This window comes from Epinephelus moara, chromosome 4, assembly GCF_006386435.1.
Source record: "Epinephelus moara isolate mb chromosome 4, YSFRI_EMoa_1.0, whole genome shotgun sequence".
NCBI classification, from domain to species: domain Eukaryota; kingdom Metazoa; phylum Chordata; class Actinopteri; order Perciformes; family Serranidae; genus Epinephelus; species Epinephelus moara.
Window position 1 is genome coordinate 288,377 of NC_065509.1, and position 18,465 is coordinate 306,841.

Here is an 18,465-nt window from a genome sequence, read left to right on the forward strand (position 1 = left end):
CCATAAAGGCAAACCCATCTCCATTATGTTTGTTTGTTTGAATCGTTAAAAGCAGCAGCAGCAATCTATTATATGTTTTTTTTTTATATATTTACTTTACATAAACTATAAAACCACAAATAAACTGCAAAAATACTTTCTTATTTCATTTGGTATTTTGGTCATATACAGATTTGCACTTATAATCACTGGGTAATATGTGTGTTTATGCTGTCTAATCTCTCAGGGCCCATCCTGACTACCATACACCTCTGCCTTCAACCTCTACTCTGCCTGCTTGTCTCAATTATAATGTCAATTATAGTCAATATAATACAACACACTCCAGTATTGTATTATGTATTTATGTGTAAATACATGTTGAAATATGAACAGATATATAAATATAACTATTGCCAGTGGATGATAACTTCCCAAATGAGGGAGTTATCTCTTTTTTACTAACCCCTAACCCTAACCCTCTAACCCTAGCATGAAATAACATAAACACAGGAAGAAACGTCAAACTACTACTTAGAGTACATCATATTGTGTAATTACAGAAAGTAATTTCTGGGTTATTTTTGCCACTCAGATGCCTCAGAGATCACTGCTTTTAATGGGAAATTCAAATGTGACATTTTGAATGTAAAAGGTGACAAGATATCTATCACAGAACTAATCCAGAGATTCACTGGAGGGGTGATTCCAGACATTCACAGTGTTAATGCAGCTGAACACTGTTTGCTGTAAATATGTAGCCAGTTATTTGTTCCATACCGAAGAGAAATACATCCTGATGCTTTGAAGTATATCTGTATGCTATAGTTAAAGACACGGAACATAAACAGTCATGGTTTGCTATTTATGCTCTGTGTGTTTAAATATCTGCTGACTGCTGAGTCAGAGCCAGAGCTTGGATGTGTGCAGACCTTCAGCACTAACCTGTGGACATCAGCCACAGTGACAAATACAAACATAGACAGTGGGTCAGGGTCAGCGATGTCTGCTGCTGCTGTGAGGAACGCCTCCACCTCCTGCACACTGTGGCCAAAGTCCACACCGGCTGTCTGCTGCTCCCTGTAACTGCATCTGCTGTGTCAGCTGAAAACACACACACACAGGGTGCAGTCAGTCTGAGGACACTTTTCATTGTTTTCCTGTTTGGATGTTCCTCCGAACCTTTTGCAGCAGCCTCTCAGATGTCACATTTAAGTATGTCCATACAATGCAGTGAGTGACAAAGGGTTACATCATTCAGAACATCAAATAGAAACCTCTGCTGCTTCTCCCACAGAGCAAAGGACCAGATCAGGACCAGCTCATCCAAGTTTTAATGATATGAATGTGTATCCTACTTTCTGAAACATTTGTTATTATGATTTGAGGGCTACACTGTTCACATCAGCCTGTGGTCTTCTCCTCTGCACTGTATGTTGCTATCTTTTAACACCACCACCTATCAATATGCATTACCATATTGTGCAGTCAGCACAAATGTGTTTCAGGTCACCCTGTGTTCTTAGTATGCATGTGTGTCTGCAGTCTTATTGATGTTTGACCAAAACAGCAGAAAAATACTCTCACTTTGTTTCATTTATAGTTTGACTTCTAATTCAGCCTTTTGTATTACATAACAGCATGTGTCGCACGGAGGCCTGAGGGAAAGTGGGCGGGGGAGGAGTGGGGGATCTAAATGGAACGCACCTGTGCTTGTACACGTTCAGCCCAAGCTATCATGATGGACCATCAGTTGTCGGCTGAGCACTGTGCTGCATTTAACAAATCATCAGAACTACCTGCACACTCATTTCAGTGAGGTGAGGGAGTCTTCTGTGGATAACAGCAACACATCAGCAGGCACAATTAGCTGCATCAGTTTCTGTTTAAGAAATTTCTCTTACTGATCTTTATGATGATTATCATAACTGTCATTGCTACAGGTTTAAAAAAAAACATCAATTTTTCCATGTGTTTGCAGACAATGTTGGGAATAAAGAAATCACACAAGCTGAAGAGAACAATCTGAGTAAATATTAACTGCAATTAATTATATGACATTTTTCAGTAAGATATCAAGCCATCAACAAGATCTGCTAACTAGACGAGTGAACCTATAAGCTCTACCCAATGCAGATACAAGCCGAAAACACCTGATACATTAGGAAAACTGAAATTGTAAAGTATGTCAGATAGTGAGTTTATTTAATCTTTATTTAAGAATTTATTTATTTTCCAATTCATTCATCTTTTTTTCAGTGGTGAACAACCAAGAGTTTTGCATACATTACTGCCACGTATAACCATGGATGTATTTTAATGCGACAAACGCATAACTGCAATGCATCCTGGGTGATATAGACCTCTGGATTGATGATCGTTGACTTGCTTCTTCAGCCCTCGAAGGGTCGATCTCACCAAGTTCACTAAAAGATTTTCGAATAAAACAACACTAATGATGCTGGGATTTCCCAGAGCGCAAGTCAGGGCACACTGAATGACTAATGAATCGCAGCCTTTGTGAAGTTTCCGACAACTACTGGTGCAGTATAACAACACTTTAAGTACCTTGTGGTGTACCAGGGTATGGTCCATACATAACACAACTGTAGCCACATGTATTTAGATAAGAGTCCAAATCAGTGTTTCTCCTACCCTGTTCAGCACGTCGCGGAACTCCACGTGGGCCCACTTGCCCAGCACCTGCTGATGTGTACTCACCTTATTTCTGATCCAGACATTCAGAACGTTTATACCTTGAGCTGCATTATCTGCAGAGGTCGTCTCCTCTCTAAAACACACAGACCAGGTGATCTAAACCAGTAAAAACACTGAATAAAGCTGTTTCACGGTGAAAATCAGTGTTTCTACGATGCTGTTTGGCATGTCGGAGTTGGCCCTAGCCTTGCACCTGCTAAAGTGTGCTCATTTTTTCTCTGATAACTTAAGATCCAGACTTTCAGGAGGTTTTTACAGGGAGAAAAATTATGTGCAGAGGTCTCTTTCTCTCCAAAGCAAACAGATGCTGTGATTTAAACCAGTAAAAACAATAAATACAGCAGTTTATCTGTGTTTTTCTGACACTCTTCTCGTGGAGTGGCTTCTAATTATGGTGGCTGATGCAAAAACACTAAGGTCCCTGGCTGCAGTTGAACAGTCCAAAAAAAAAATCTCCTTTCCTCAGCACTTTTCCTTGATCTTGATGAAAAACGTCATGAGGTCAAGGAAAGATGTGAAAGATGTGTTCATACGGACTTAGGAAGAGACAACCACGGAATTAAGAGAATCCAACTGCACTTATCCTTGGCTCTGTAACTGTGTGACTGCAGGTGTTATTGACCTGGGTCTGCTGTGGTGAAAATGTAATGTTCAGAAGATGTACAGCTCAAAGCGTATCCTCATTGTATTGGTTTTTATACACCAAATAGTTTTTTTTTATTGTTTTTTTCCTGTTTTCTTTAAAAAAAACCTGATGATTTTATGACTTGTCTGTTTTATTTTGCTGCCTTGCAGCACTCTGTAACGTGGAACTTTAAAAAGTGCTCTATGAATAAAGACTATTAATATTATTATTATTATTATTATTATTATCTTTATTATTTGGCCCTGTGCATTACCTTGTTGTTTCTGAATGTTACATAAACAAGGACAACCTAGTGAAAAATACTGCATCATTACCAAGGGTAGAATTTGAATTAAAAAAGTAATATATGCTACCAGTCACAGAAATCTAACAAAACACTGTCACACTAAGAAAGGCTGCTCACGCTCACTATCCTGTCCACTTGTATTTATTGAGATAAATCCCACTTAGTATGACTGCATGAGAATAAGTGTTAAGTTTAAGCATGAATGGTATAACATGTTAAACCCACTACTGTACATGTCATCATTCTTACCTTTCAAACATGTTGATTTAAAAACATCAGTCTTCACAAAACGTCCTCTCTTTGTGTTATCGTTAATATGCTGATTATGATTTTGTAGATATGTTTATTGTTCCTCCGGTTACAGAAATACAGTTGTATGAAATAGGCTGTTTTCACTGAGAACCTCCATTAAAAACAGCAAACATAATAAGATATAATAACAGAATGAGCATACACATTCAGGGTAAAGATACTGTATACATACATAACATATCTTATGAACCCCCAAACAGCTCAGTAAACACCTTCATGTTGACGTGATTGTGCTTTAAAGTTCCAGCTCACACAGGCTGTGGATGTGCAATATGACAGAATAACTGATTGTCCAAAGAACAGCAGACGTGGCATGTCGCCTTAAATGTTGCTGCTGCACGGAACCTCCTTTCCCTTCTTAAAGAATAGTCCACTTTATCCTATGCTAAACGAGATTATAAAGGAATCGCTGAAGCACCTTTCCTAAATATTAAGCGAATTTGAACAGGTCTTATCATGGCAGGTTCTCAGATACTTCTGGATCATTTCACTCAGTTAGGAACCTTCCTAAGCAAAAAGGACTATTCAACTGCAGCCCCTATCTACAGCCAGTGTTTGGTTTGTCAGTTCTGGGCTACTGTAGAAACATGGCAGTGCAAGATGGTGATCTATGTAGATGAGGACCCGCTCCCTATGTAGATATAAACAACTCATTCTAAGGTAAGGAAAACACAGTTCTTATTTTCAAGTGATTGTACACTAAAGAAACAATCTGAATATATTATGTTTTATTTTTGCCAAGATAGCTCACTAAATCCCACACACTGGACCTTTAAGGCTTGGCACAGAGGTTAGAACAAAACAGATTTTTTTATTCCACATTTTTGTTCAGTAAGTGATGAAAAATGACATTTATTTCCCAATAAATAGCTGCCATTGTTTCTCAAGGATGGTGTCATTAAATCTGTTGAATCATTCAATCCCAGTTTATATAGAATTATGTGCAAAGCTACCAGTGATCAAAATTCCATCACTGCCAGCAGAGGTAGGTACAGTAGATCCACTGTCTTTCTTTACACTCGCACGTGTCAAGTCTCAGTGAAATGGCTCTCTTTCATGATTCAGTGTCTTTGCTGACCATGAAATGAAAAGAGGCAGCAGTGTCAGTCTGCTGTGGCTCACCTGAGGTTTTGCCGACCTTGACTGGGTTCAGCCACAATGGGCTGAAAAGCCATGTACTGATGGGACCTATGAGGACTGATCAATATTTTTCAAAAACACCTCACTGCTTTTCTTTGTTGTCCCTTTGAAGGTGTGGCTTCACAGGTTCTACTGGTTTCTACAGGAACTCACTATTTCCATTAGGGTTAGGGTTTGGGCAGATCTAACCTGAGGCTTCATCCAAACTCCAGCTGCGGCACAGTATTTAGCTAACCACAGTGCACACACACAAACTCTCCATGCTGTCAGGACTTCCTGCTCTGTTGTCTAGCAGATCTCTGTTCTCTGTTTACACTGAGACAGGTAGTCAGTATGTTGCTCATTACACAGCATTAAAAAGTGAGTACTATGCAGTTCAGCCACATAATGTACATTTCCTTTATTTGGCTATATTTACTTCAGAGAAGTAATTTGCAATTTTTGAATTTGCATTATTATCATTATCTTGTTAAAATTCCACAGCATAATGCCCTTGTGCTATCCAGTAATGTACTTCGGGAGTGGAAGTTCAGGAGATACGCTAAAAGTCAGTCCAGCTGGAGATCATCTTCATCCTGTTCCCTGTATGAGATCAGATCTACTATTGTCCCTTTCTCTCCCTGCAGACCTACAGCTTCACCGCTGGCTGTTTGAATATGCTCTGTAACCCCCTTTTTTTAAACAATCATCACACCTCACCTCTCTCTAAAAGACGGCTCAGACGACCTCTGAGTGTGGCACCCCTGAACAGCTGCTAACACTTTTGCCTTAAAATGTAGTCAGGTGACAAGCTGTGCAAACTAGTTCTTCAAAGCATAACCTGTCTTACGAGTCTGCTGCTTCAGTTTTGAACATTCTTTACACAATCTCTCATGTGTCCAACAGCGTAATGGAAGTGTAATATTGATTGGTGCAGTAATTTTGATACACCTTCAACAATGTGAAATCTTGAAGTGTTCAGTTGTATACTGAAATTCATTTCCTAAAATGAGAAGCACTGACGCTTTAATAAAGAAACAGACTGAGTTGGCAGGTTTTGAAGCAGGTGTTATTGTGGCAACAGTAGTATCAATTAGTACTAGTGGACTTTTGCTTAAACTTAAACATTTGTTTAAATAGCATCAGCATGGACAGCAAACATCTGACCTGTTGTGACATTTTATTGTGATTTTATTTTATTGAAGGAAAATAAGGAGCGACAGGAGGCCTGCTGGGGTTGTCTCAGGTCCAAATGTAATGCTGTATACAGATGGAGTGGAGGACAGGTCAGAGTGATGGTCAGGAGAAACCTTGTCAGGAAAGTGGACACAATATTTAGACTGATTGAAACTTTAAAGATTCAACCAGGGCTCGACATGAAATCACAGGTGTTTGTAAAATTCATCCGGAGTCAGAACATTTCATTAAATCAGCACAATTTATTAAACACACCCAAAATGAGAATTCTCCTGTCCCTCACCAGCTGACAGGTGCACAGAGGGGACAAAAAGGAAAAGGAGAAGACAGCATCAGCCACTCTGACAAATTCCCCCAAAACATGTTTGCATTCAAGTGAAGGTACCCTGTAGGAGCTGTAGGAATTATGTGTGCTGTCTGTCAGGGGAAAAGGAGGAAATGATGTTACTTTAGAGCCACCAAGTCCACAGAGGGAAAATGGATGGGTCAACAAAACATCTCACATTAATACAGGAGGTCGCCGTTCCTTTCTCGCCTCCTGCCGACAGTCAACGCTGATTTCTTTTGACCACAGCTATGAACCTCATTCTACAGGCCATGGTCAAACATCCTGTTTTATCATTGAATTTGGAGGACTTGTTGGACTCTGCACTGTGACTGGCTGATCCATCCAGAGCATTGTGAAACCACTGTATGTTTTGAATCCTGAATCTTTCCCAACACAAAGCTAACCCCCGTCTTTTTTATTTAACTACTTGAGCTACTCTTAGCTAGTGCTAGAACCATGGCCCGACTATTGCTGTGCTGCGCAGTTTGCATTGCAATCCAATGCATTTACCTTCACTACACTGCATGGCTACATTATGCAGATAGGCTGTGAGCTCAGCTAGTAGACCCGGCCAACTTTATGCACTACGTGAAGATGAGCTTGTATGTCCCATCATTTCAAGGGAAACAACTTCTAATTGTTACAACAACAACATTTGTTTATTAGTTTGTGTCGATAGCAAAAGAAAGTTTATTTCTACAGCACATTTGGTACGCAGGGTGCTTTACAGAAATATAGGGTATGGGCAAAACTGAGGACGTTTCATTATGCTTACTCCTTGAACCTACTGGACCAACTCATGAATATTCTGTTGTTTAATAAACAAACCATGATCATGACTAATCCTGCATATATATACAACTGTAAAGAAAGAACAAGATATTTCTGCTTTTTCAAAACTGCCCATCATTCCCAATTCAATTTTATTTATACAGCCCAATATCACAAATTGCAATTAACCTCAGGGGGCTTTACAACATACGATGCCCTCTGTCCTTGGACCCTTACAGTGGAGAAATTAGAATTACTGCCCTGCGGTTGTATGCCTCCGTGCACCAGTCAAGTCTCCCTTATAGTTTACACCCATGTCTGTGAAAACATGGATGACTAACACACATGTTCGATATGACATTGAGTCATGGGCAGCGTTTTATGCAGAATATCGAAATCGGAGGGAAGCTGACATCTGACCTTTTGGATTTAAAATGTCATCAATTCATTTTATCCTTTTAGACATCTGTGTGAAATTTTGTCATAATTAGTGTATGAATTCTTGAGTTATAACGAAAACCATGTTTTGTGAGGTCACAGTGATCTTAACCTTTGACCACAAAATTCTAATCCGTTCATTGTTGAGTCCAAGTGGACACTTGTGCCAAATTTGAAGAAATTCCCTCACAACCTTCTTGAGATATCTTGTTCACAAGAACGAGAGGGACGGAAGGTTGGAAGGCTTTGTTAACCAAAACCTGATCAGTTCATATTTGAGTCTAAATTGACATTTGTGCCAAATTAGAAGAAATTCTCTCAAGGCGTTCCGGAGATATCATGTTTAAATGAATGAGACGCACATATGTACGAAGAGAAATACAGACAACAATAGGAACATAATCCCTCCAGCCTCGGCTATTGCAGGCACAGGCACCTAAAAATGTAGACAGTGTTTTCAGCGTCTGGACTCATGACAATCCAACTGCACTGTGTGTACTGTGAGCAGCAGTGATCAGAGCTTGTGATGCAGCAATGTTGAATGGTTTCCTTAAAACAAGAACAGCGTGTATGGTGACAGGTTTCAGTTGACCCAAACTGTGCTGAACATTTGTCTCATGCACCTCTTAATCTAACCACCTCACTGTGGCTGCTGCAACTTAAACTGCACTGTTATGTTTAGTCTTATCCATCCACTATATTTCAATACTATGTTTCAATAAACCTGGTGAGTAAAAATGCATTTTCTATTATACAGACTTTTCTTCTGATAAATAATAATCACATAAATCTCTGATGGCCAAGGAAAATACTTTGAAGAGATAGTTCAGCTCCTGATCAGAACTATTTTTTTCCCTCTTACCTGTAGTACTATTTAGCAAACTACATTGGTGTGAGCTGTCGAATGTTAAGTGAGCCGTAGAGATGTCTGCCTTCTCTCCAATACAATGGAACTAGATGGCATGTGGTGCTCAAAGCGCCAAAAAAACTCAACAGCGATGTCTCTTTCCAGAAATCATGTCAAGATAATCCACAGATTTTGTATTAAGCAGTGTTGTGTAGGAACTATTTTCTTTCTTCTGCACTGCACCTGCAAACCAAATCACTGAGCAGAAGGAAGCGTTAAGCGTGCATCTACTCATGGGGAAGACGATCGTGCTCTTGACAGTGATAATTGGCATCCTCCACAGCTGAGCTGTAACGTTTGCTAGCTCAGTGATGCTAAGTGAGCTAGCAGGAGATGGACACATGTTCAGTAGACAGAAAATAGTTCCATATTGGAGAGAAAGCATACATCTCTACAGCCAATATCTCCAACACTTGGCAAATCACACCCAAACAATCTAGACTGATACATAGCACTACAGGTAACAGGAAAAATGTGGATTTTTGATCTGGGATTAAAATGTCTCTTTAAAGCTGCAATCCGTAACTTTCACATGGTTTGCCTAACATGATTTACATTCAGTAGCTTGTGGTCCTAATGTTGACAGACCTGTGATACATGGTTCAGTGTCATCATCTCGTACACTTTGACTCCTCAAGTAACAAAAACAGCAGAGACGGAAGAGGAATTGCAGAGGGCTGTCTCAATTCATTTTGTGTGCTATGTTTGGAAGTTTGTTATTCAGGCAGAATAACTGTTCCACTTTGGGTACTTCACACTTAACTAGACATATTTAAGATATTCTCTGCATTAAAGGAACAGTGTATAAAATGTAAGGGGATTAAGTGGCATCTAGCTGATACACACATGTATCTTCATTCTTAAAAATTCTTTGAAGGACTTGATCCTCAGTAGAATTTGAGGGATCCTTGACATTGGAATAGTCCTTCAGTGGGATTCAATGATGTAGCCTCCTTGAAATTCAGCCATTTACGGATCCTTCCTTGAGTTGAAAAACATCACCTATGTAGATATAGACGATTCATTCTAAGCTAAGGAAAACATGATTCTTATTTTCAGGTGATTATACAATAAAAAAAACCCATTGCATTTCTGCTAATATATCCCCATAAATCCTACACACTGGACCTTCAACAATCGTAACTTGCAGTTTACCGGTTAAAATTAAGAACTGCATGTGTAACAGGTTGCACTCTCAGTGGTGGCAAATTAAGGAGGATGATTCACTTATCAGTGCAAAAGGATCAGTGGAAAATAGAAAGAGACTTTTGAGTTTAAACAGCGCATTCTAAAAATAGTTGTGGTGTGGTGGTGGGAGACTTAACTTTTTGACGTTTGTGTAGGAAAAGGTCAATCGGCTGGACGTGTTCACACAAATCATACACTTCTGCTGCTTCACATTTTCTTTTGAGACAGTTTCACTGTGCATGTGGTTGATAATGACTTGTGCTTGGAGGTCTGAGTTATGTAATATTTTTATTGTATTTTTGGAGAAGACCATTTTACAACAGATTTAATAATAATTCAGAGCTCTAAAGAGAGAGGGAGAGAGCCAGAGTATCATTCTACCATTGACTTTTGCCATCAGCTGCTTATATTGTCAACAGGCAAACTCCTAATCACCATAGGAAAACAAAAAGAAAACAAGAAAGAAAATCCAACATTTGATTTTTTAGTAAATAACATCCAGGGTTGCATCATTCAATTATTTCAGAAACAAAAATGGAGAACAGTTTTTAGGTTTACATGTTTTAACATTTGCTTGGTAAAAGGAGGGAGTGAAATAATTGAGGAGTGAAGAGGGGAAAAAGATGCTTTGAGATGTTTCCACTGGGAGAGAAAAATAGAGGGTCAGCTGACTATCTTCTTAACTTCAGTTTCCAAAGAAACCTTACAAAAAGTCAACACTGAAAGGAGGACAGAGACAAGGATGGATGGGGGGAGGGTGTGTGTCTGGGGTGGGGGCAGGGGGCTACAGCCTCCACATCCAAAAAAACCTGCTTTTTCATTCTTCTTTTCTTTCGGAGTGCAGAGTTTTATTATATATACATATGAATATATAGATAACACAGCTGACAAAGGCGTGTGTAAATCTATACATTTCCATTACATAGATAGTTATTATGGAAGGAGAGACACAGACTTTCTGTTTGTCGCTTGTCCAGGAAGAGAGGCTTGTTGGTCCTGGTCACCAACGCTTCTGCAGCTCTGCTCTGGGCAGAGTCTACTCAGAAACCTACAGACACACAGACAGATAGACAGCATTATTAGCACAGTGTGCAGATACAGAGACGCTGGCTCAACGGCCACACCAGCAGGACAGCATCTGAAAGCAGGCGGTCAGCAGTGAGGAGGGAAGAATGGGACATTAGAGAATAGAAAGAGTCTCCTTCAAAGGTACAGGCTTGAAGAAAAGCACGAGACAACACATATAGAGGACACTTCTTAAAAGATCTGTTTGAGATCTGCTACTCTCACCAGCTACTACTGTCACTGAAAGCAGTCACTTTTATACAGAAGGTACAAAGGTCTCTGAAAATGCACCAACTTACCGGCTGCACATCAGTATTGGCCAATATTCGCCATCAATTTTGCGGAGGCTAAAATGCAGGGCATGAAACTAACAGCGTCCTGCCATCTTGGAGACAATAAAACATCTTTGGGATGAACAGAGATTGTCGCTGAGACACCGTCAGGACTTAAGGACACAGTAACTGCGTTGTTTCCCTCATAATGCAACAAATTCATGTTGACATCAGCAGCAGGAGCGCTAGTTAACATTAGCTGTTAGCAGCTGTCAACCGAAACAAACTGCTGATGAAGGTTGCTTCAGTCACATTATGATGCGTTCAAGCTCCCTCTCATAAAAATGACTATTGTGTGAAAGTAAATTATAATATTCCCATGCTGCACTTAAATATAATCTTGTAAACTTAGTTTTTGGCAAGAAACTTAAAAAAAAATACAGCTGTGTGAAGGATATTTCAGAGCAGTATAAAATAGATATAGAGGAAATTATGATATATAAAGTAAAATGCTTTTGAAGCAGTTATTAAAAAAAATTTATATGTTAAAGGTTTTTTTCATATAGGTGTATAATCGAATTTGGGCTCATTCAGAGGTAGTGTAATAATGACTGAATTACTTTAAAACGGTCATTTTTAATAGATTGATTAAAAATAGATTTCTTTGTTTCCTTGGCACAAAAGGGGGAATAAATAATAAGAATAAAACTGACAACAAAACACATTGGTATCGGCCAAATTGTTAGTTTAAACATCTGCATCTGCCCAGAATTTCATCCCTAAAGAATGTTTGCTGTTTTCCCATGGCGCAATGTCATCTGCACAGACAGTAAGGGAGAACTCCCAGGTATCTTTACACTACTGAAGAGAGTGAACCCCTGCACCCTACCTAAGGGCATGTTATTGCATGTCAAAATACTTTGCCTTGCGCTTTTCCATTAATTACAATAGTTCTTAAATGGTTACTTTGCCAATTTTCAACCAGCTTTGTATCCTAATAATGTTGGTAATATGTATTGTAAATTAACTGTGGTAAACTGCGGTAAGACAATCTTACCAGCGCCCAGATCTCTCTGCTCATTTCCCAGCAAATATCCTGTTGCTCGAACTACAAACTGTACTTGCGCATTTGCGCATCTCGCCACTACGGACACAAAGGGTATAGAAGCTAACTGAGAGAGTGTCTGTGTGTGTCTGTGTCTTCTCCCCGTCTCTCTCTCTTAAACTGAAACTCAGAAAAAAAAGCTAAGAAACAAAAAAAATTACACAGGGGAAAAACAAAACAAAAACAAAAACAGTAAAACTTAGCAGGGCCGATCAAATATAAAACCAAGATTGTTTTACTCAGTTGCATGTTTTAGCTTGTTGTTTAACTGTAATTTGAGATATATTACCAGCCAGCTGCCATATTGTTTTTCAGACAAGCAACTCACATTATGTCACCCACCAGGGGTAGCATGTATTGGTCTGGTGTGGTGCAGAGCATTCTGGTAGCTATAGGTTTTCTACCTCTTGAGCAAAAGCTAATGCCACAGCCCCTTGTCAACATATTCTCTGGTCACGTAGCACCAGTCTAAAACAAATTTGTGTCTTTCTACTGCATAGACAGCCTAGTTTAGAAAAAAGGCCATCTTTCCAGCGGTGAAATACTTCTTTAAGCTGTGAGAATCACTTGCTGATATATGATGACTGCCACCTGACAGACTTAAAATTGTGAGAGGATTTTGTGCACAGACTGTGGCAGTGTAAGCCCATCATCTGATGTGAAGACATTCAGCTCATCCTCTCCCACAGTAAAGTATTGTCCCAAGTCCTTCAAGTAACAGAAAACTCTATTTCAGATTGTGATGTTGCCAGCAACTTAAGTATTTTAATTGAATGTATATACTTTATTAATCCCCCCGAGGGGAAATTCAATTTTTTCACTCTTTTTTTCTTCACAGTATCCATTGAAGCTGGTCCAACTCAGTGATAAATTCACCAAAACAGACCAAAAAACTGTGAATCAGGTGGTTTTACATAGATAGTTTAAGGTTTATGATCAAATAAGGAAAACAATAGATCCACAAGCTAGGTGGTTAGATGATTACGCATCCCATGGATATACAGAGGGCAGCATGCACACAGCATGGGCTCTGGTCACCACAGCTCAATGTTGTCTGTAAGGCATGTATCAGCTCACCACAGTAACCCTACAGGCAGAACTGTGTGGACTACGCCTCGACGTCAAACATTTAGCTAACAACTCACTTTCATAAATCTTTACATGTAGGACAATAGAATGAATGTGAACAAGCCTAAAATGAGACTTGGTGCATGTTAAGTTTACCGTATTAACCATACGTATGTGATGTGATTATAGCACAGCCTTACACAGTGAACAACATTTCTCATCACTTCCACACAGTGAGGTGTTTTAAACTCCCTGCACATATTAGCAACATCACCTTATATTCCTATCCAGGGTTTTCCCTGAGTTTTTTCAAGACCAAGGTGGCAAAGGCCTGTGGTGGGGAGCATCTTGACAGCTGTACTTTCAGATACGCGCCCCCCCTGAGACAACACCGGAGGGAGAAGCACGTCCATAGAGCTGTGCGCCGGACAAAAAAACAAGCACGTCGCACCAAATGCGTGCCACTACAGCGTCGCTTTGGGTTGTGAGCACACATGACGCGCGTCTAGATTGAAAGTAATGGGTTTGAGCTTGCAAAAGACACTACATCTGAACGCCCCCCCATGCACACATACACAAGTTTTAACCAAGTCGACGGCCAAAATCACCCAGGCGGCCCACCTTTGTCTTAGACAGGCAGGGAAAACCCTGCTTTCTGACCATGAGGAAAAACATAGGATTTCAACTTTGTTTGCATTTCTGTAATCACCTTTAAAGGAACAATGCTGAGGTTAGAAAAGGCTAGTCATTAATGCCAAGTGTGATGTCTTGCACACCGTTTCACCTCTTTGAAAGCCAACTATGGTCTAAACCTAATACGACTTTCTCACACACCCTGTATTTACATGGGCTGATTAAAGGCTAGTTTACAGTTGTACGTAGGCTGTAGCCTCCGCTGTTATGAGCATTTATACTTGTGTGGTGGTATGTCTGGATTGCTATGCAATCACACCTCCAAAATGCTAACTGCCAACTGCCAGTGGGATTTCTATTCCTATACGGTGCTGAGTTTTCCTGAAGTGCTGTAAAGTTTGCTCGAGTTAACACACCTAAAACACACATTAAACAAAGTAGTGTGGCTTAGTAGTGACAATATTAAAACAATAGTACAAAATCTGGTGCCATTTTGATGCACAAGTTTCACAGACAAAACAACTGTCTTTTACTAGACACATTTATCCCACAAATGCAACATGCTTATGTTATCAGCATTAATGTATGACATTTTACATTGCAAAAAGTAGCTTAGCAGCTAGTAGACTTTTCCTTTACTCATAACACAAGGAACACCAGCAACTTTTAACAAAGATTAACAAATTTCCACTCCATTAAGACTGCTAGTGAAATTTTTCTCTATTTATATGATGCCAGAGTAAATCACACACAGGACTTCAAAAACTTTTTTGAGGTGGCTTTTTGTCTTCATAATTTATTCCTTCTTATTGGAGAAATAAAAAGTAAATAAAAGGTTTGTTTCCACTGAGGGAAATGGTGTTTAGTTTACCTAAATATATGAGAGGTCTGCACTGCCACAATGTGTAGTTATATTTCTGGGGAGGTGCATGTCAGGCTATAGGGTAGGCTACGGTGTAGAATACACATCTACCAGAACCTTCATCATAGGTGCAGCAGTGATATAAAGCAGAAGTATAAACCATGCTTAAAGTGTGTTTTGGTTTGAACAGGCATTCAGTCTTTCATAAAGAAACCCAAGCAGTGCTCAGCCCACATATTAATCCATTTTGGTCAATAACGAATGTAAGCCTATTCAATGTCACAATGTGGTTTGAAACATTAAGACAAGGACTACACTTGTATATCAGGTTTTGATATCAAAACTATTTGTTCTACCTTGATTGGACCAGAAAAGCCTCACTGAGAGAGACAGCACAGACACTGTGGATGCTGCTATCAGACTTTTAGAGCGGATGGACTAGAGTTCATCACAAAAAAAATAAATTAAATAAAATAAAATTGTCTACAATAAAATAAGTTAGTGGGAATGCTGCCACACATCCACCATTAGAGCATTGTTAGAACAGAGTCAGGGAAGAGTTAAAAAACACTGTGTGCTGTACTAGATGACTGAACCATGTTCGAGACATGGTATTAACTTTATAAACCTAGAGAGACTGTCAAAGAACAGCTTCACCTTTATAAACTCTTTTCATGGTGTTGATTTAGTTATTAGACCACTCTCACATTTTCCCTTTAAATGTTTTTATGCTAGCACTGTGGAAGTTAACTCATTACTTTTTGTAGGTGCAAAAAATTTAAGACTTTTGGCAAAGAAGCAATTGTGGCTTTAACTGTGACAGAAGATGCAGGAAGAATCCAATTAAAGTCACTAAGGGTGTTTCAGTGTGGTGACATTTGGTTTCAATAGAGGTTAAAAGTGGGTGTCATTTTAACATGTGTTTAATGTCAAAGATCTGTTTTATGTTGACCTAAAAGTGAACAGTTGCAGTGTTTACTCAAGTTTAGATTGACTTAAAATCTTATCAATTATTTTGCATCACTGCCTGTTCAACTGGAAATGCATGTAAGAGAAAATTAATCAGAAATATGACTTAATGAAATAAATTTAACTTATAATTGAGTGACAGCTATTAGAAAGCACTAGCATTAAAGCTACAGTAGTTAACTTTAATAAACAAAACTTTATCATATTTGCTGAAACTATCACTACATCCAGACAGTAATACATAAGACAGATAATCTGTGAAAAAGGTCATATTCCTCCTCCTCCTCATAGTGCTTCTAATGGTAGAATTCCCCGCACGAGCGAAAATGACCAATCAGAGCTGAGACTATAATGCAGCTGTCAATCATTGCTCATAAACTGCAGTCAAACTGTCAAAATAGGCAGCGCCGATCAAATATGGATCAAGATTCTATTACTGCATTGCCTATTTCTTCCCTCAAATGTTTTCAGCTGTAATATGAGAAAGTTTACTCCAGTCAGTGGGCTGTGTTTGGTTTTCGCTGAACTTCTTCTTCTTTTTTCTTTTTTTCTTGGCGGCCAGGTAGCATACTTTTTCATTTTTAGAGCTAATCAGAACACTAAAATATGTTTGTGAAAACATTTGAGGTGAGAAACAGGCAATGCCGTAACAGAGTCTTGATTCATATTTAATCAGTGCTGCCTAGTTTGACCGCAGTTTATGAGCAGTGATTGATGACTGACAGCCAGGTTAGAGACTCTGCTCTGTTTTTTTTTCTTTAGCTGCAGTAGATTCTAGTAAATGCCTTAAGAAGCACTACGAAGCAGAGGAGCAATCTATTTTTTCTATTATTTTCTTTACTTTCTAATTCAATGACTTGTGTATAACATGTTGACATTTGTGTTTTGACAGATTGACGATTGTCGATTTCATTTCTATTCTAAGTCAAAATGTTCTACACAAACCCAAATATGTTTGGAAGTTTTTGATACACTTTACTGGAAATAATAAATGAACAGTTGAAGAGTCAGAACTGTTCTTTGTTTCTGTTGTGTTGACAATAGTGATGTCAGTTGGATTTGGTTAGGTCAGGGCTATGGAATATTAAATCACCGTATTTTTTCCAGTACATCTAAGCCTTTCTTACCCTCAGATGTGCATTAACAACAGGTTATAGACTTTTTAAAATATAAAAATGTGAAATAATCTGTTATCTTATTGATATTGGCCATGAGATGCAGGTAGTTATCAGTTATTGGTATCAGCTAAAAAAAAAAATTCATACCGTGTATCCCTACAGCTGACCATTAATCGCTAACCACCAAACATGTTTCTGAACAGTAACACATGTCGATCTAAAGGTTAATTTTTCTACTCCTCAGTTTACTGCACTGTGCACCACCAGGTTCGGATGTTGCTCATTTAGTGATTACTACTAGTAACCCTGTCCAAACCCATTGGCATTGCTGTGGAAAAAATTGTGCCCACCCTCCTGTCTCCCCACAGGTCCTGCCAACAGAACAGCACTACCAGTGGTAATTGCCACTAACTAGCTCCCATCAGATTCGGATGGTGCACAGTGCAGAGTGGCCAACATGAACATGAGCTAACCAGTTAAGACAGGACAGTGGGTATGTTCCACTTGTTAAAGTGGCCTGCCGCTTGTCTGTCAGCAACACCAACAGAAATAAACTAAAAGGCAAGATATTTACATGCAACCATTAAAAATTTCCTCCATCTTAATGAATAGCAATTTGAAATGTGGCAATAATCTCACCGAGTCAATGAAGCACCACACTAGAGGAAAGGCCTCCTGTATTTCATGCCCCTTTGTGTATTTTCTTTTTATATATAAATTGGTTAGTTAGGGCTATTAACAGAAACTGACTCTCTGCATTGTACATTACTTAACTGGAAAGCTGGCTTACAGTGCATTTGACAATTTATGTCTGAATTGGGAAAACAGCTGCCTCTCAATGTGCAACTCAAACTCTCAACTTGACCAGAAAAAAAATCCCAAATCATTTCATAAAACAGACAAAATAATGGTGGCCCTGAAACAAATACTGGACAAAACAAAACAATACCGGAAAAAAAAGAAAGAAGAAAAATCAACATTTTACTAAACATGACATGATGTTAGAAAACAATAAACGAACACCAAATATTTCACAAAATGGAAAAGGTAGGGACAACAGCACTCCGAACAGTGATTGAACAGAACCCAAGTTAATTCAGAATTTATTTAAGATTGGTACACAATACTGGCTAGCCATGGATGTACTGTGGGATGCTACTGAGCTAATCATCTAGGTGTTTGTTTTTTTTGGACTAGTGAAGCGGAGGAAGCTGATTTGAGCACCTTTGGTGCCAGAAGTCATATTCAGCTTTCTCAAGGACAATTTATATGATGCAGAGTTTGACACTTAGCCTACACTGTAGCCTACTCAAGTGGCCTACGCCTTTGTGAGCATTTATACTGGTGCGGTGGTGTGTCTGTGTCACTCTGCAGTTAAACCACCACAACGCTAGTCGGCTATGGGTGTTGTTAAGTTTGACTGATTCAAAACACACATTAAAGGTGTCTAATGGTGACAATTTTGAACACAGGTGAACAAATTG

General features: G+C 39.1%; 1 protein-coding gene across 3 annotated transcripts in view; it reads right to left on the reverse strand.

The window, feature by feature from the left end:
- Positions 1 to 10,160: 10,160 nt before the first annotated feature.
- The window catches only part of csnk1a1 (casein kinase 1, alpha 1), a 43,459-nt gene continuing 35,154 nt past the window's right edge, over positions 10,161 to 18,465 (reverse strand). For all 3 annotated transcript variants that reach the window (XM_050043149.1, XM_050043148.1, XM_050043146.1), the window contains one exon: positions 10,161 to 10,937. In XM_050043149.1, coding sequence (XP_049899106.1) covers positions 10,930 to 10,937 — 8 coding nt within the window. In that variant the 3' untranslated portion in view covers positions 10,161 to 10,929. The remainder of the gene's footprint in view (positions 10,938 to 18,465) is intronic.